This window comes from Ochlerotatus camptorhynchus, unplaced genomic scaffold, assembly GCF_037179485.1.
Source record: "Ochlerotatus camptorhynchus isolate MF236.1 unplaced genomic scaffold, CSIRO-AGI_Acam_v1.1 ptg000084l, whole genome shotgun sequence".
In the NCBI taxonomy this organism is placed as follows: Eukaryota; Metazoa; Arthropoda; class Insecta; order Diptera; family Culicidae; genus Ochlerotatus; species Ochlerotatus camptorhynchus.
The window spans coordinates 2,556,017-2,570,380 of NW_027040574.1; the positions used below are offsets into that span (position 1 = coordinate 2,556,017).

Below are 14,364 nucleotides of genomic sequence, written 5' to 3' on the forward strand. Positions count from 1 at the left end.
AGCGAACGGGAGCGCAGGCTCCCCGGTATTTATTTGATTACTTTATCGGTTATAGAGCTATTTCTGGCGAATTGATTTCCGCAGATATACCAGAATCGTTTGATGAACTGCCCCCCCGAGCCATGTGGATGGCTGCGGTACGAGATGAGTTACGTTCCATGGAGGACAACAAGGTCTGGCGTCTTACGAGCTGTCCGAAGGGAGTGAAGCCTCTGAAATCGAAATGGGTGTTTGGGCTGAAGGACGATTCGGCCGGCAATGCGGTCAAACATAAGGCGAGACTGGTGGTGAAAGGATTCCTGCAGAAGGCTGGAGTCGATTACGAGGAGACATTCGCTCCTGTTGCAAAACTGGCCACCATCAGGACGGTCCTCGCGGTCGGAGTGCAACAGTGTTTCCACTTCCATCAAATGGACGTCAAGACGGCGTTTTTGCACGGCGACCTGAAAGAGGAATTGTACATGGCGGTTCCCGACGGTGTTGCAGCGTCCCCTAATACAGTGTGCCGCTTACTCAAGTCCCTGTACGGCCTCAAGCAATCTCCAAGGTGCTGGAACGAAAAGTTCAACGATCGGTTACTGAGTTTGGGATTTCGTCGATCGCTGCACGACTACTGCCTCTACGTGCGGGTGGTAGGGTAGAGAACTACTTCGGCCTGATCGCCCATTTTGGGCCTATCGTGCAGAAAACTTCAAATAAATCCATGATTTCAGAGTTAACAAGTCAATTATGCGTTTGGTACGATACTTTAGTTAATAAGCTACCGAACGAAGTCAATGCGGACGCGTGGTATGAAGGTTTGCACCCATTATTCCCAAAAACAAAAGAAGCGCTCCGACCGAAACAATTTTTATCTTCATCCGATAGGCCGAAGTAAATTCAATGACGTTTCAATTGCGTTTCAATGCGTTATGCCGAGTTTAAAATCCGTAGGCCGAATTTGGCGTCAAGAATCAGTGTTGGACTTTTGACAATATCTCAACGATTGGTTTCTCGTTTTCAAATCTTACGGTACGTACGGAAAGGTAAATAAATTTGGAAGCCATCAGTAATAAAAACATTCCGTTTGAAGCTAAACTGAAGTGGATTAAGAAATACTAAGTGCGGGTTATGCTTAATAGGCCGGAAATGGGATAGTTAACCCTACCAGGAGACGAAATTTATATCATTCTGTATGTGGACGATTTGCTCATCGCTGGGAGGAAGATTGAAACGATTGTGAATCTGAAGAAAGCCCTGAGTTCGACATTCAAGATGACGGACTGTGGTGAGATCAGTCTTTTCCTAGGTATGAAACTAGAATACGACCGTGCGACGAATTCCATGAAACTCTCTCAAGAAACGAATATCGAAAAAATATTGATACGCTTTAAGATGACGGATTGTAACCCGACCAAGACGCCTATGGAGAAGAACCTGGTTGTTTCCCGTGATGGTGAGTCGACCCAAGAACCGTACCGTGAGCTGCTGGGCACAATTATGTACGTAATGCTGTGCACCAGGTCTGATTTGTGTTTCCCCGTCGGATTCCTGGGCCGTTACCAACAGAACCCCACAGTTAACCATTGGCAATGCCTCAAGCGTATAGTACGGTATTTGAAAGGGACGAAAACGAAGCACCTGAAGTTTGTACGCGACGAATCAGCGGAAGCGTTGGTAGGATATGTTGACGCCGACTGGGCATCGGATGCGGAAGACAGGAAGTCAGTCAGCGGCTACCTGTTCACGGTATTCGGTAATCCTGTATCGTGGTCGAGCAAAAAGCAGGTTACCGTTGCTACATCCTCGAGTGAAGCGGAATATGTGTCGCTGAGTTCTGCTGTTTCGGAAGCGATCTGGTTGTCCGGAGTGATGGAAGATCTTCAATTGAAGCGGCCTGCGGATCCGGTCGTAATATTTGAGGACAATCAAGGAGCAATAGGTATGGCGAAGAATTGTGAAAGCAAGAGAAGCAAGCATATAGATATCAAGCACCACTTCATCCGGGACCACATTGCGAATGGACGTGTAGCGGTGAAGTATATCAGTACCGAAAAGCAACTGGCGGATTTGTTCACCAAACCGGTGGACGCGGTGCGCATGGAGAAGCTGTGCCAAGGCTTTGGAATGGCCGATTGAGAGGGGGTGTTGGCGTAGTAGGCAATCAGCCGTCGCTTTCCCCTGTTACGTTGCTGGGAAGCCCTCCCTGGCAACGACCCGTTACCTGTTTGTGAAAATTAATAACTGTTCATTCCACAATCGCACTTCGTCTAGTACAGACGTTTAAATAAACCTTTCTCCGTTTTTTCTTGCTAAACCATATACTTCGTTTGGAGTCTCCCGTTTGTCCCTTCAAGAGTTAACCAGCTGGAAACCTCCATCTGGAGGCCGCGGAACCTCGTCAACCCGCTTCTGATAAAATCTCTGGTTGCCAAACTGCCCGATCGGGAAAAGCGTGAATGGGTTCACGACTGGAGAGGCAAGAAGGAACCAACGCTACGAACGCCACCGGATTTCCTGATAGATATCGTGTCGGACACTTGCGAGGCAAATGTCGATATCGATTTCAAGCCATCATACCAGCCAAAAAGTGGGCCATCATCCTGGAAGAAGACGCCGAAGGTGAAAGGTGCGCTGTACTGCCAACAGGTGGAAACTAACGATTTTAAATTGCCTTACTACTTGACTAGCCTATTGGTCCCAAGCAAATCGATTAACGTACCCCATTCTTGTTGAAATTCTAGTACTACACTATGTTTGTTTTTATTCGCTATGAAAGTTTGACAGATAAAAAGAGGGGTTCGTGGATTTTCCTGTGTTTCGAGGGGTGCATCGATTAGCTTGGGACCGAAGAGAGTACCAGAACTGAGCCAAAAAGTTGAGCACGTTTCTTCGGAACCTTCTGGTCTTAGAGTTACCTCTATTCTAGCACTGTGATCGATTTTCGACATTTGAGCTGTACCGGAACCATACGGAACATGGCCGTGCAGCGCCAGCTGGGAGGCCATCGCCGAAGCGCTGCATAGAATGAGGGTCCCTGACTAACGGTGTAGAATTCTAAGGAGTTACTCCCAGAACCTGGTGTTCATCTACGGGGTAGACATGTTACAGATATCGATTAGGATAACGGTGGGAGTTCCACCAGACTCCATCCTTGGTGCAACGCTCTGGATTGGGATGTACAACGGCGTACTGATGATCAAGGTGCCCAAAGGAGTCGAGATCGTTGGCTTTGCCGTCGACGTCGTCTTAACAGTAACCGGCGAGACGCTGGAAGAAGTGGAAATGTTGGCGATAAATGATCGGCACGATTGGAAACTGGATGCAAGGGACGAAGCTACAGATAGCCCACCACAAAACGGAAGCACTATTGGTCAGTAACTGTAGTAAGAGAGAGAGAGAGACGATTAGCAATGCTGATTACTTACTTATCCTGGTCCGACATCCCTCAGGATTGCACCTGCATCACAATGTGACGCCAAGCCACTCGGTCCGTGGCTGCGTGTCTCCAATTTCTTGACCGTCCCACACTTCCAAGATCCTGCTCCACTTGGTCTAATCACCTTGCTCGGTGTGCTCCTCTTCGTCTTGTACCGGTCGGATTCGAGGCAAACACCATTTTTGCAGGATTGTTGTCCGGCATTCTTAAAACGTGTCCCGCCCATCGTACCCGTCCAGCTTTCGCAACTTTCTGGATACAGGGTTCGCCATAGAGTTTTGCCAGGTCGTGGTTCATCCTTTGTCTCTATATACCGCCAAAGATGGTCCTAAGCAATCGTCGTTCGAAAACACCCAGTGCTTGCAGGTTCTCCTCGAGCATCGTCCACGTCTCGTGCCCGTAGAGAACTACCGGTCTTATCAGCGTCTTGTACATTTAGTACGGTGGTGAAGTTCACCCGACCTCAGGGTCTTGTGGAGTCCGTAGTAAGCACGACTTCCGGCAATTATGCGTCTACGAATTTCTCGGCTGCAGTTGTTATCCGACGTCACCAATGATCCGAGGTACACAAATTCATCCACCACCTCGAACTCGGTTCCTCCAGCTAAAAGATACTTTGTCTTCGACGTATTCACATTTAATCCAACCTTCTCTGCTTCACGTTTCAGCCTGGTGTACTGCTTCGCCACGGCCTGAAACGTTCTTCCGACAATGTCCACATCGTCAGCGAAGCAGATGAACTGGCTGGACTTATTGAAGATCGTGCCCCGGACGTTTCATAACACCTTCTAGCGCAATGTTGAACAGGAGGCAGGAAAGACCATCGCCTTGTCGAAGTCCTTTGCGAGTTTCAAACGAGTCCGATAACGCACCCGATATCTTCACGCAGCACTGTACACCATCCATCGTAGCCCTGATCAGTCTGGTTAGCTTCCCGGGAAAATCGTTCTCGTTCATAATCTTCCATAGCTCTTCACGGTCAATAGTATCATAAGCGGCCTTGAAATCGATAAATAGGTTGTGCGTAGGGACTTGATATTCACGACACTTTTGGAGGATCTGTCGCAACGTAAAGATTTGGTCCGTTGTCGATCGCCCGTCCACAAAACCGGCTTGATAACTTCCCACAAATCTGCTTGCTAGCGGCGATAAACGGCGAAAGATGATCTGGGAAAGCACTTTGTAGGCCGCGTAAAGAATAGTGATCGCTCGATAGTTCTCACATTCTAGTTTGTCGCCTCTTTCCACTCCTCCGGTAGCTGTTCTGTATTCCAGATCCTGACTATCAGTTGGTGCAGACAAGTGGCCTACTTACCCGGGCCCATTTTGATAAGTTCCGCTCCGATTCCATCTTTCCTAGCTGCTTTGTTGTTCTTAAGCTGTCGGATACCATCCTTAACTTCACCTATCGTGGGAGCTGGCATGTCCCCCTCATCCGCTGTATCGACGAAGCCATTCCTCCTGCCGCCTCTACGCCGTTCAGATGTTCATCGTAGTGCTGCTTCCACCTTTCTATCACCTCACGTTCGTCCGTTAAGATACCCCCTTCTTTATCCCGACACATTTGGGCTCGCGGCACAAAGCCGGGATGCATTGAGTTTCTTGTAGAACTTGCGTGTTTCTTGAGAACGATACAGCTGCTCCATTTCTTCGCACTCTTGGACTTTTGCTAGAAGCTATCAAGTGGGATTAAATCGAAGACATATGCCGACAGAGTTCGGATAACGAGGGTTCCATTTCGTCAGCTGCTTGGAACTTTACAGTGCCTTGCTAAATGTTCATGACTAGAAAAAGTTAATTTTCTGACAAACGAAGTGACAGACGGTGCGGCTCGAAAACTTTGGTGACGAACCTGCTTTTGCGATTTTTCAGTGTACCACTTGGCAACACTACTACTGGATTGTACTAAAATATTCACCAAATGTACTAGAATGTTTTGGTTCTATCTCTTCACTCTACTCAAAACTGAAATGCCTAACAAAAATGACAAAATGATACACTCTTTGCACACAAAATCAACTTTGTTCAAATCATAACAAAAATACTAGCCCATCTGGTGGCTGATGGCACAAGCTTCTAAGAAAATTCTATTGCAGCGAACCACATCGTTTTAATTGATTTCTTCGCCAGTTAGTCGTCTGTCACTTCGTTTGTGATTTAAGGCCCAAATTTTGGTATATTTTCCCAATAAAATAGTTATCTTCCTTAACATTTGCCTCATCTCCCCTAAATGGCATTTCGGATACCTTCCAACTAAAATTACTTCGCTGCTCCGTAGTTTGTTGAGTGTGTGTGTTTCAATATTTTGATCTGGTTGAAATATTTGTTTCAATCACTGGCATTATTCACATTTACATACAAATGGTTAGCTTTATAAAAAAAAAATATATAAAAATAACATATATGGTTCAGGTAAGTTTTGTCCAATACTTTTAAACTTAATTCTAAGGATCTTAAAAAAATAAATAATTATAATTTCACAAAACGTACAAACATAAACCTAAGTCGCGACGTCCGGAATGCGCTTCAATCGCTGTCCACGCTGCTTTGGCTGTTGGGCAAACCGAAGGTAGCTAAAAAGATCGAAAAGAAAACTCGTTTAGCTTAATCCGACTCCCACCCGAGGATGCTTTCTCCTGCCTGCTTACATTTAATTCGACGGATGTTATGGATGAACGGCATCAGGTCGTTCCGTTCCGTATCGCTGGAAGACCGCACGACGGCCGTCGAAACAAGCCCGATAGCATTCTCCAGCATGCGTTTGGCCATCCGCCGGTTGGGCACTGTGATCTGTACCGTAACGGGTTCAATTTCGCACCGCCGGCTTCCCGTTTCCTCTTTGATCTGTATGGCACCGGATGACTGAGATTGGTTGTGCATTCCCGAATGGTAACGCATGATCTTTTTGCCACGTTTCATCTCCAAGGGTTGCGCTGCCTTCCGTTTTCGGATGGTTTCCTCCGTGGCTGTTTTCTCTTCGTTTAGCTTGTCTCGTTTAATATTGGTGCAGATCTTGATTTGGAACACCTGTCGGCCGAGAATGCGCCCATTTTGGTCTTCCAATGTGAAAACCAGTGCCGTAGCACGACGGTTAATGTTGCGACAGGAATTCTGACATACGAATTCTAATGTTATGCCACCCTTGGCAGAATGGTCCATGGGAACCAGAATGGCCAGCCGTTCTTCGAAGGTTTTTCCATCCTTGGTGCCTGTGTAGTTGACCTGTTCGTTTTTGCAACGAATCACGTGTGTTTTGATGTGATCGGGTATATCCTGATTATCACTGCAGCGGTGATTGTCGCATCGAGAAACCGGAATGTGACGATCTTCCGGCGAGGAACAGATCACCATCGTTCGAACGGTGGTGGTTCGCTCGGGAGAAGCCAACAGCGATAGATTGAACGTGCAAGTGTTTCCCATTTTAACGAACAGTTTCCGTAGCTTGTCGGAGTACATCCAGCTAGTCTTGTCGCTAGACTCACTTGGCAAACTGACTTGGAAATTGATATCTGGTAGGGTCATAACCTCCACCGATGGGAACTGTTTGAGATGATCCAGAATGGTGGGCGGTGGGTTGTTGTCAATGGCGGCTGCATAAATTTCCAAGTCGATCGCTTCACCTGGAGCTAAATTGCCGAGACTTTTCAGCGAAACGGGCAGCTCGAACTCCTGGGAACCGGTGGCAAAATCTCCACATTTGAGAACCTTACTTGCGTCATCGGCGTACGTTTGACTGTTGAACAGATCGATCGTTTGACTGTCGAAATCTTTGAGCTCGTAACCTGAATGTTGCTGTTGCAGCTGCAGCTGAAAGAAGACAATCCAATTAGAATTGATGACATCGATTCCCATTCGAATTGGAAATCATTGGTGCCACACATATTAGCTGTGTTTAAGGACAAGATTGATATCATGGCTGATTTTGCAAGGCAAATCTGCGATGAAAACGGTTATTTGTGGATTTTATCAATCATGTCCTTAATGAGAGGTCGAAACAGATCGCAAACACCTTGCGATCTGTTTTTTGGTGTTCATCCAACCTACTTCGAGATGCTTGTGCTGGAATGCTATTAAGCTCTAGCAAGTCGAACTCGGTCGAGATTGTGACGCGGATTTCAGAGAAGAACTAGAGCAAACGAATCTACTTCCAATTGGAATGTCTTACAGGTATTCTGCCGCAAAAATAAATAATTTACAAATCGGATCAAACGGGTTGTCATTGAGACAAGCAGGTTGAACCTGGGACGGGACTTGACAATCGAGCTTCTCACTCTTCTTAATGTTTTTGATGAATTTCCTTCGAACATTTGTGCGAGGTGTTTGAAGGAGTTGACCAATGATGCCAGGATTGCCGAATGATTTTTCTTTTTTAATTTTGATTTGATTCATAACAAAAACAACCATAAACAAACTCGCTTAAAACAAGCAGTGCACTAAATTTTTCAACTTTCCTTTTGCAAATGTAAACAATTAACAACGCCTTTGGCGTCTACATTGATTCCGGCATCACTGCCAGTCAGGCTGCTGTGATCCCTCTGTCCTTTTTATTCCACAGCCAAATCGGCCAATCAGCAACTGGCTCGGATTTGACAGAAAATTGGCTTGAAATCGATACCCGATTGTCGATCCATTATATTGATACCAGGGTCGAACAAGCTCGTAGTCGCTCGAGGTAGGTTGGACTGTTTTTTTCGACAAAAAATTCCGAGAAATTCCAAGCAACTTCGTGCTAATGTGAGCGAGCTGCGTCATTGAACAAACCTATGTTCACATCTTCATCTGTACTTTGTGCTCCAAAGTGTTTTCTCATCGGCAAAAGTTAGACATTCTGTGCATATTTTTCCATCATCTGTACCGAAAAGCTGTTCCATTCCTGAGTAATCTGTATATGTGGTATCACTGCCGAAAATGCGTTCCAACTACTTACCGAATTGCCCGTGAGCGGGAACATCTCTTCGTCGCTGGCGACTCTGAGAATGGGAAAAGCCGATTAAATTCACTCAAAGCTCCACCCCTGTCATAACTCACTCAATTTCCCCGTTGTATGCGACCATCAGATCCTGCGAGTCGACCATTTTCACTCCAACTGCTTGAAAAAGTGCGCTTCAATTAACTGCCACCGCCACCGCCGTCGTCGTCGTCTGAAATATTAAAACACAAACAGAGTTAGCTTATCGTTTTTTTTTCTGCGAGTGGTCGTGAGCTTTTGGGATGATGCAACAAACTATTCCGGCGTTGCACGGCTAGTAGCGATATGATGAAGCGAATCAAAACAACGACGCCGTGAGCAACACGTTCGCCGCCATGTTTGTGTGCGTGCGAAAAGAAAAGTGAAGTTACAGGAACTCGCTTGCTGTATTTTTTTTTTTTACCTTCAATCAGATGCCAAACATGTTCGCACAAGATTACTGCAAGGTTCCGAATGTTTTGTTTGGGTGCGTGGAGTTGGATTTTGTCTTAAGGAGGAGGCAGTCGTGAAGCTAATTCACCGGAAACCACTTGTTTTCCAATGAATGTGCCAATATGCCCAATTCAGAGGCATTCTACTCACAACCAATTTTGCAAAAAACATCATTTTCAAAATGCACTTTAAATTTACTTTAAAAGTTGGTAAAATAATGAAAAACGGAGTAAAATTTTCACAATTTGATGAGTCATCGGTGGTGCAGTGGGCAAATAGTGAAATTTTTCGCATAAAATGGCGACTAGCTGAGTTCTGCTTCCGATCTTCGATGCTACCGGTTGATAACGTTTCCAAACGATTCCAGGTTCCCGGGAGTGAAGGAAGTTTACCGGCTCTTCCGATGAAGGTTTTTACTTCCTGCGTAATGAATGCTGTTCCTTGGCTTACCTGTGTCGGGTGGCACTGTGCGTCGGATTTCGCTTTGATACTTTCCACACTTGCACCACTTTTTTCCGATGAGGAGCAATCCTCAAATTGTTTAAACCTGCAATTTTATCTTTTTTCCGGTAAAACTACTTTTGAACACTGGGGAAATTATTGCACAAGACTGCATGTAGACTGACGACGGACGACTGACAGAACAATGAGCAGCTGAGAGCTTTTACTTTTTTTTTCCATTCGCTGGAGCAGGATTGCCAGATTTTCAAAAACGCGCGCCTAAGCTATTGACAGGTGATAGGGCTGTGCTTGCTGTGCGAGGGGTGTTTGTATTTATTGAATGTAACCAAACGACCGATTCAATCTAATCCATTGAAAACATTTCCGGATTGCAAACATTGCTGGAGGGCTGCCGGTCCTCACAAGCTATACACTGGCGCGGTAACCATAACTCGGCGATAGAAGAGTTGCTTCGCAAAACCTGAGCTTCTGACTGAAACAGCGTCTGACTGGTATCCAGGGCTGAATCGAGGGCTGAATAATAAATGCTTATCTCCGGTACCCGAATAAAACATATTATAGAAAAACAATACAATTTATTGTAACAGTACTATTTGGAACATTATGATTACCATAAAAGCTATTGTAATTATAACAATGAAAATATGTTGAAATGTATTGTGTTAAACTTTTGAATGTATGGTAAACGGAGCTTTTACAATGGAATGTCTTCTAAACAATAAGATGAATAGTAAATATATAGTTGTTAGGACTGAACAGGACATCAAAGCTACTTAAGGTTTAATTGTTAATTTACGGTAACAAAACGATAAAATGAATATTGATCATACTCTTATGAATAGTGACTAAATCAAGAGCAAATTTTCATTATGTCGAATGTAACAAAGGTAAACAAAGTCGAGCTATCAGTGTCAATCGATGCTCCTGCTATATACTGTCCGAATATAGGATCACATCCCATTTTTAAATTTATTTACCAGTCGAATTGCTTTTTGACGTAATCACCTTCCGATCAAAATAGTTTTCGATGTTACTTAAGTCACCCGATTTCTATGGAGATGCCGTTTGCCTTAAGTACACGGATAGAAATCTCCTTATACCTTTTCGCAAATTTCTATTGCTGATTATTTATAAAATGTATAAGTCAACTAATAAGCAGACGTCTTGCAAAAAGTTAATGAAGCTCATGTGTCAAATGAAATGTATAAGCGCTCACATATACCTTTTATGCATTCTTGTAGGACCTATGTGGTTTGTCTTATGGAATGTATAAGGCTGATGCTTTGGCAAAAATGTATAAGTGAAACACATGAATAAAATAATTGATTTTCGTTTCGTGTAACAGCACTGAGAAACCCGTGAAAAGTGTACTTTCGTCGTTTCGCTTTCTCATTATTAAAGTGAATAAATCGAACTGTTTGTTGCTAAGATGATTTCGGTGGTCCTAAAATGATGAATGGGCTGCACGTAAGGAGACGTAATTGATAATTCTCCCGAATATCCTGGTAAATACATTTTGACTTAAGTAACAATAGGGGCCACCAAACGACGTATAATAACTTTTGACTCAAAAACCAGTATTTCTTAGCATGAAAGCTAGCGATTTGCCTTTGTATGATTAAAACCCGGCTAAATATGTTAAACGTTGCTATCACTATGAGATTATATGTGTTTAATTGGAAATAGGAATAACTTTTCGGTCATCAAAACAAAACTTTATTTTTCTCGGATCGGTGCGAATGTTACTTACGACATAATGAAAATTTGCTCTTCAAATCACTGATTCAACAATTGATTGAATGGTATGATAATAGTTTCATTATTCAATTTTGTATTGTTCTACAATACAACGACGATACAATATGTTGCTTATTACATTTAGGCTGTTTAATTTTAATAGAATAACAAAATCTGTTCTGCGATGAATATTGTTTTATTTTATATCGTTAAAAGGTGTTGCTTAAAAAATTAAAAAGAAACATAAATCGAGAACATAAAACATATGTTTGGTAGATAAGGTTGATGCGGAATAATAATAATAATAAAATAAATAAAAAAATACTTGAGAGCAGGGCTCGACAAAGTCATTTTCAATTGAAAATCGTCAAGCGACGGCGAAGCTAACAACCATCACTTTCAATTGAAAGTCATTATGTCTTCTCTTCGAGCAGATTCCCTTCAACATCAACAAAACCACTTTCGATCAGTTTTCATGCTGTTTTTTTTTGCATCGTTTGTGTTCATAACGTTTTTCACTGTCAAATGAACTTAACAGCGTTTTGAAATGAAGCACTCCTTACCGAATTCACGCGGTTTGTTTTGATTTTTGACACATCACTTGGTTCATTTCAGCGCATGCGTATACGCTGTTTCAAAACTACCCAAATTTGGGTAGAATCCACCCAGATCGGTCAAAACTGAACCTACCCAAAAATAAGTAAACTGTGTTGGGAGCGAAAAGTTAACAAATGAACAACATCGACATGAATCCGATCGACGTTGTTAATTTGTCAACTTGTCACTCCCAACATAGTTTACCCATTTTTGAATAGGTTCAGTTCTGACAGATCTGAGTGGATTCTACCCAAATTTGGGTTGTTTTGAAATAGCGTGTATAGAAAATGTAACCAATAATATTACGCATTAGATGTTTATATTTTCCTTAGTAGTTGGTACACAAATTTTAAGCAGCTGTGATTAGCATGGAAAAGTCATCCAGAGACCTGCAATCGTCCTGCATTGATTCGACGATAAAGAGCTGTTGGAATCCACCTAAATCAGGGACAAGCAAAAAGTAAGTATGGTTGTGGATCGTTCATTGCCTTGAATACAAAATCCCATTCGTTTTTTTCTGTCTTGCCAGTTACCACCACAAGCAACTCGAAAAAAAACATCAACTCCCACAGCGACAGAAGCTTCCCCCCGACCGATCCGTGGCTGAAATGTAGTTTCTGTCAGGTAAGCGTACGGTAAAAAGCCTGCCTGTATGTATATGCACATGAAAACACAACCATCTTATTGAATCAGTGCAATGTATTCTATTTTCGCTGCCCACAGGCGACAATGAAACCTCCCTGGATTCGGATGCCAAAACTCTAGGGCAAGAAACTGAAACGCTGGAAAATACGCTTGCCGCTCTGCTACATCCATAGAGACAAGGACGTGGTCCAATGCAGCACCTGTTTGTAGCCGTCGGATAACACCACACAGCTAGCCGGGTATACTGGGAAGCAATAGAAAACATTATTCTTAAGCTACCACCATCGGCGCCGACAACTGATTATTTGCGACTTACACTTGAAGAACTGGTCAAATGCACAACTTGTGAGCTATTTTTAAGCAGATCTGTAACATACGTTTACTTCAGAGACTGCAATCTGTGCGAGAAACATTTCCCACAAGGTGAGAAGGTTCATAACCTTATCTTCGGTTATAATGTTGATTTTCGTTACTAATTGAGTTTTTATTCATTTTAGGTGAACAAGAGTGGATCAACTTAGTGACTCCCTGCTCTTTCGATATGTTTTATGTCCCCAACAACTGTGGCAATATTTAATGAATTTAGTTAAATCTGCACTACATATACCAGTGCATGCTGTTCCTGTACGGGAATTTTTTCCCCCAGCCGATGAATGCTTTTGTCGAATGAAGTTAACCTTTACGATACCAATTAAGATTTGTTTTTATTTTCTTATTTTCTAATTTAAATGCACTTCAATTTTCTATATTTATTAGATAGTTGCTGGAAAAAGGGTAACAGTAAGGGTTCGATTCTTTTTCTCACAAATAAATAATTTGAGGAATTTCTTTTCTCGTCCAAATTAAATTTATTTTCCTTTTTAATTATCAGTAAGTTAAACATAAGTAATAATAAAAAAAAAACACAGAAAGAAATTGAATTTACTGCTTTTCATCTTTCCAGTTACACATAGCCCGACCAACCATTCGTGAAACTTCTTCAAAGTTCTTTATACAGAAATAAAGATTTATGTCAGCAATTCTTTACTTTAAATTTTCTATGATTTCGATGTACACATTTAAAAATCTTTATTGATCGATACTTACATTTAAGATTATTTCTTCATCGGTCATATGATACACAGCAAAAAAAGTTGTTGAATATTACATCGAAACTGCTGCAACCAAGTCAATCAATCGGTTGTGTAATATCACATTGTACGATGTACATCGATTTTGCGAACAAAATTACATCCATTGATGTAATATTGTATCTGCTTTTTGCTATTACATCATTATTTCATGCATCAGCTTGAATTACGTTGATCGATATTACATTTTTTTTTGCTGTGTAGTAATCTATAAAGGTGCCATACTAAATTTCTTTTAATTTCGATATGTCACATGGACTTTAGTATTCTTTACAAATATTCATCAATAAATATTTAAATACTGATATCATCGTAACTTTGAACTTTGACAAAGAACAACAAAGATTGCCATCGATACACATTTATAATCTCCTTGTTGTCGATTTGCAACGCTGGTTAAAGAGAGTTCGAGACACACCAGGTGACAGGTGGCAATGTTTATATTATTTATCGACATATTCGGCATATCATCGGAAGAAGCAATCTGCCGGTAAATGAACGAGAAGACCGATGGCCGCGATGCAGCAAATGTTTACTATTGTCGTTCTTCAAGTTTACGTCTATATATTTAATAACCCGTGATAGCATGCGTGGTGGGATTCTCGGCATTTGGAACCCAATGAGGAAAATTTACACCTTTTTGACCTCTATTATACCTACATGGCTGACTGGTTGATGGTTATGACAAATAAATATTGAATTCATGTATGAAAAGATTTACAGAAATTTCAATACACCACATACTAGAGTGTGTTTGCCTGTCGTTGATAAGCTCATCAACAGCAGCCGTGGATCCGAGGATTAGCAACCAACAACGAAATCAGTACACCCCAGATGGCATGGGATCGAAACTAGAAATCATGCAGATAAAAAATCGCAAATAAAATCAGCAGTTGTGTATCGATATTTTGATTTTACAACAGAAATCGATATTTTGATCTGGCAACACAATCGATATTTTAACATTGGTAACG

At 42.3% G+C, this 14,364-nt stretch overlaps 2 protein-coding genes across 2 annotated transcripts; one reads left to right on the forward strand and one right to left on the reverse strand.

Moving 5' to 3' along the window:
- The first annotated feature begins 1,374 nt into the window (after positions 1 to 1,374).
- On the forward strand, positions 1,375 to 2,118 carry LOC135698220 (uncharacterized). The gene has a single exon (XM_065218113.1). The coding sequence runs from the start codon at positions 1,375 to 1,377 to the stop codon at positions 2,116 to 2,118; it is 744 nt and encodes a 247-aa protein (XP_065074185.1).
- Positions 2,119 to 5,716: 3,598 nt separating this feature from the next.
- On the reverse strand, positions 5,717 to 9,440 carry LOC135698311 (cellular tumor antigen p53-like). Its single transcript, XM_065218229.1, has 5 exons — positions 9,270 to 9,440; positions 8,447 to 8,559; positions 8,346 to 8,388; positions 6,067 to 7,225; positions 5,717 to 5,991 (listed from the first exon to the last, which is right to left on the reverse strand). Exons 2-5 carry the CDS (start codon positions 8,491 to 8,493, stop codon positions 5,945 to 5,947), a joined length of 1,296 nt encoding a protein of 431 aa, XP_065074301.1. The 5' UTR covers positions 8,494 to 8,559; positions 9,270 to 9,440; the 3' UTR covers positions 5,717 to 5,944.
- Positions 9,441 to 14,364: the final 4,924 nt, after the last annotated feature.

Coding starts and splice junctions, on each gene's coding strand:
- LOC135698220 (XM_065218113.1), top strand. CDS start 1,375: ATGACGGATTGTAACCCGACCAAGACGCCTATGGAGAAGAACCTGGTT.
- LOC135698311 (XM_065218229.1), bottom strand. CDS start 8,493: ATGGTCGACTCGCAGGATCTGATGGTCGCATACAACGGGGAAATTGA. Junction 8,389..8,446: donor GCATACAACGGGGAAATTGA/GTGAGTTATGAC, acceptor TCCCATTCTCAG/AGTCGCCAGCGACGAAGAGA. Junction 7,226..8,345: donor TCCCGCTCACGGGCAATTCG/GTAAGTAGTTGG, acceptor GTCTTCTTTCAG/CTGCAGCTGCAACAGCAACA.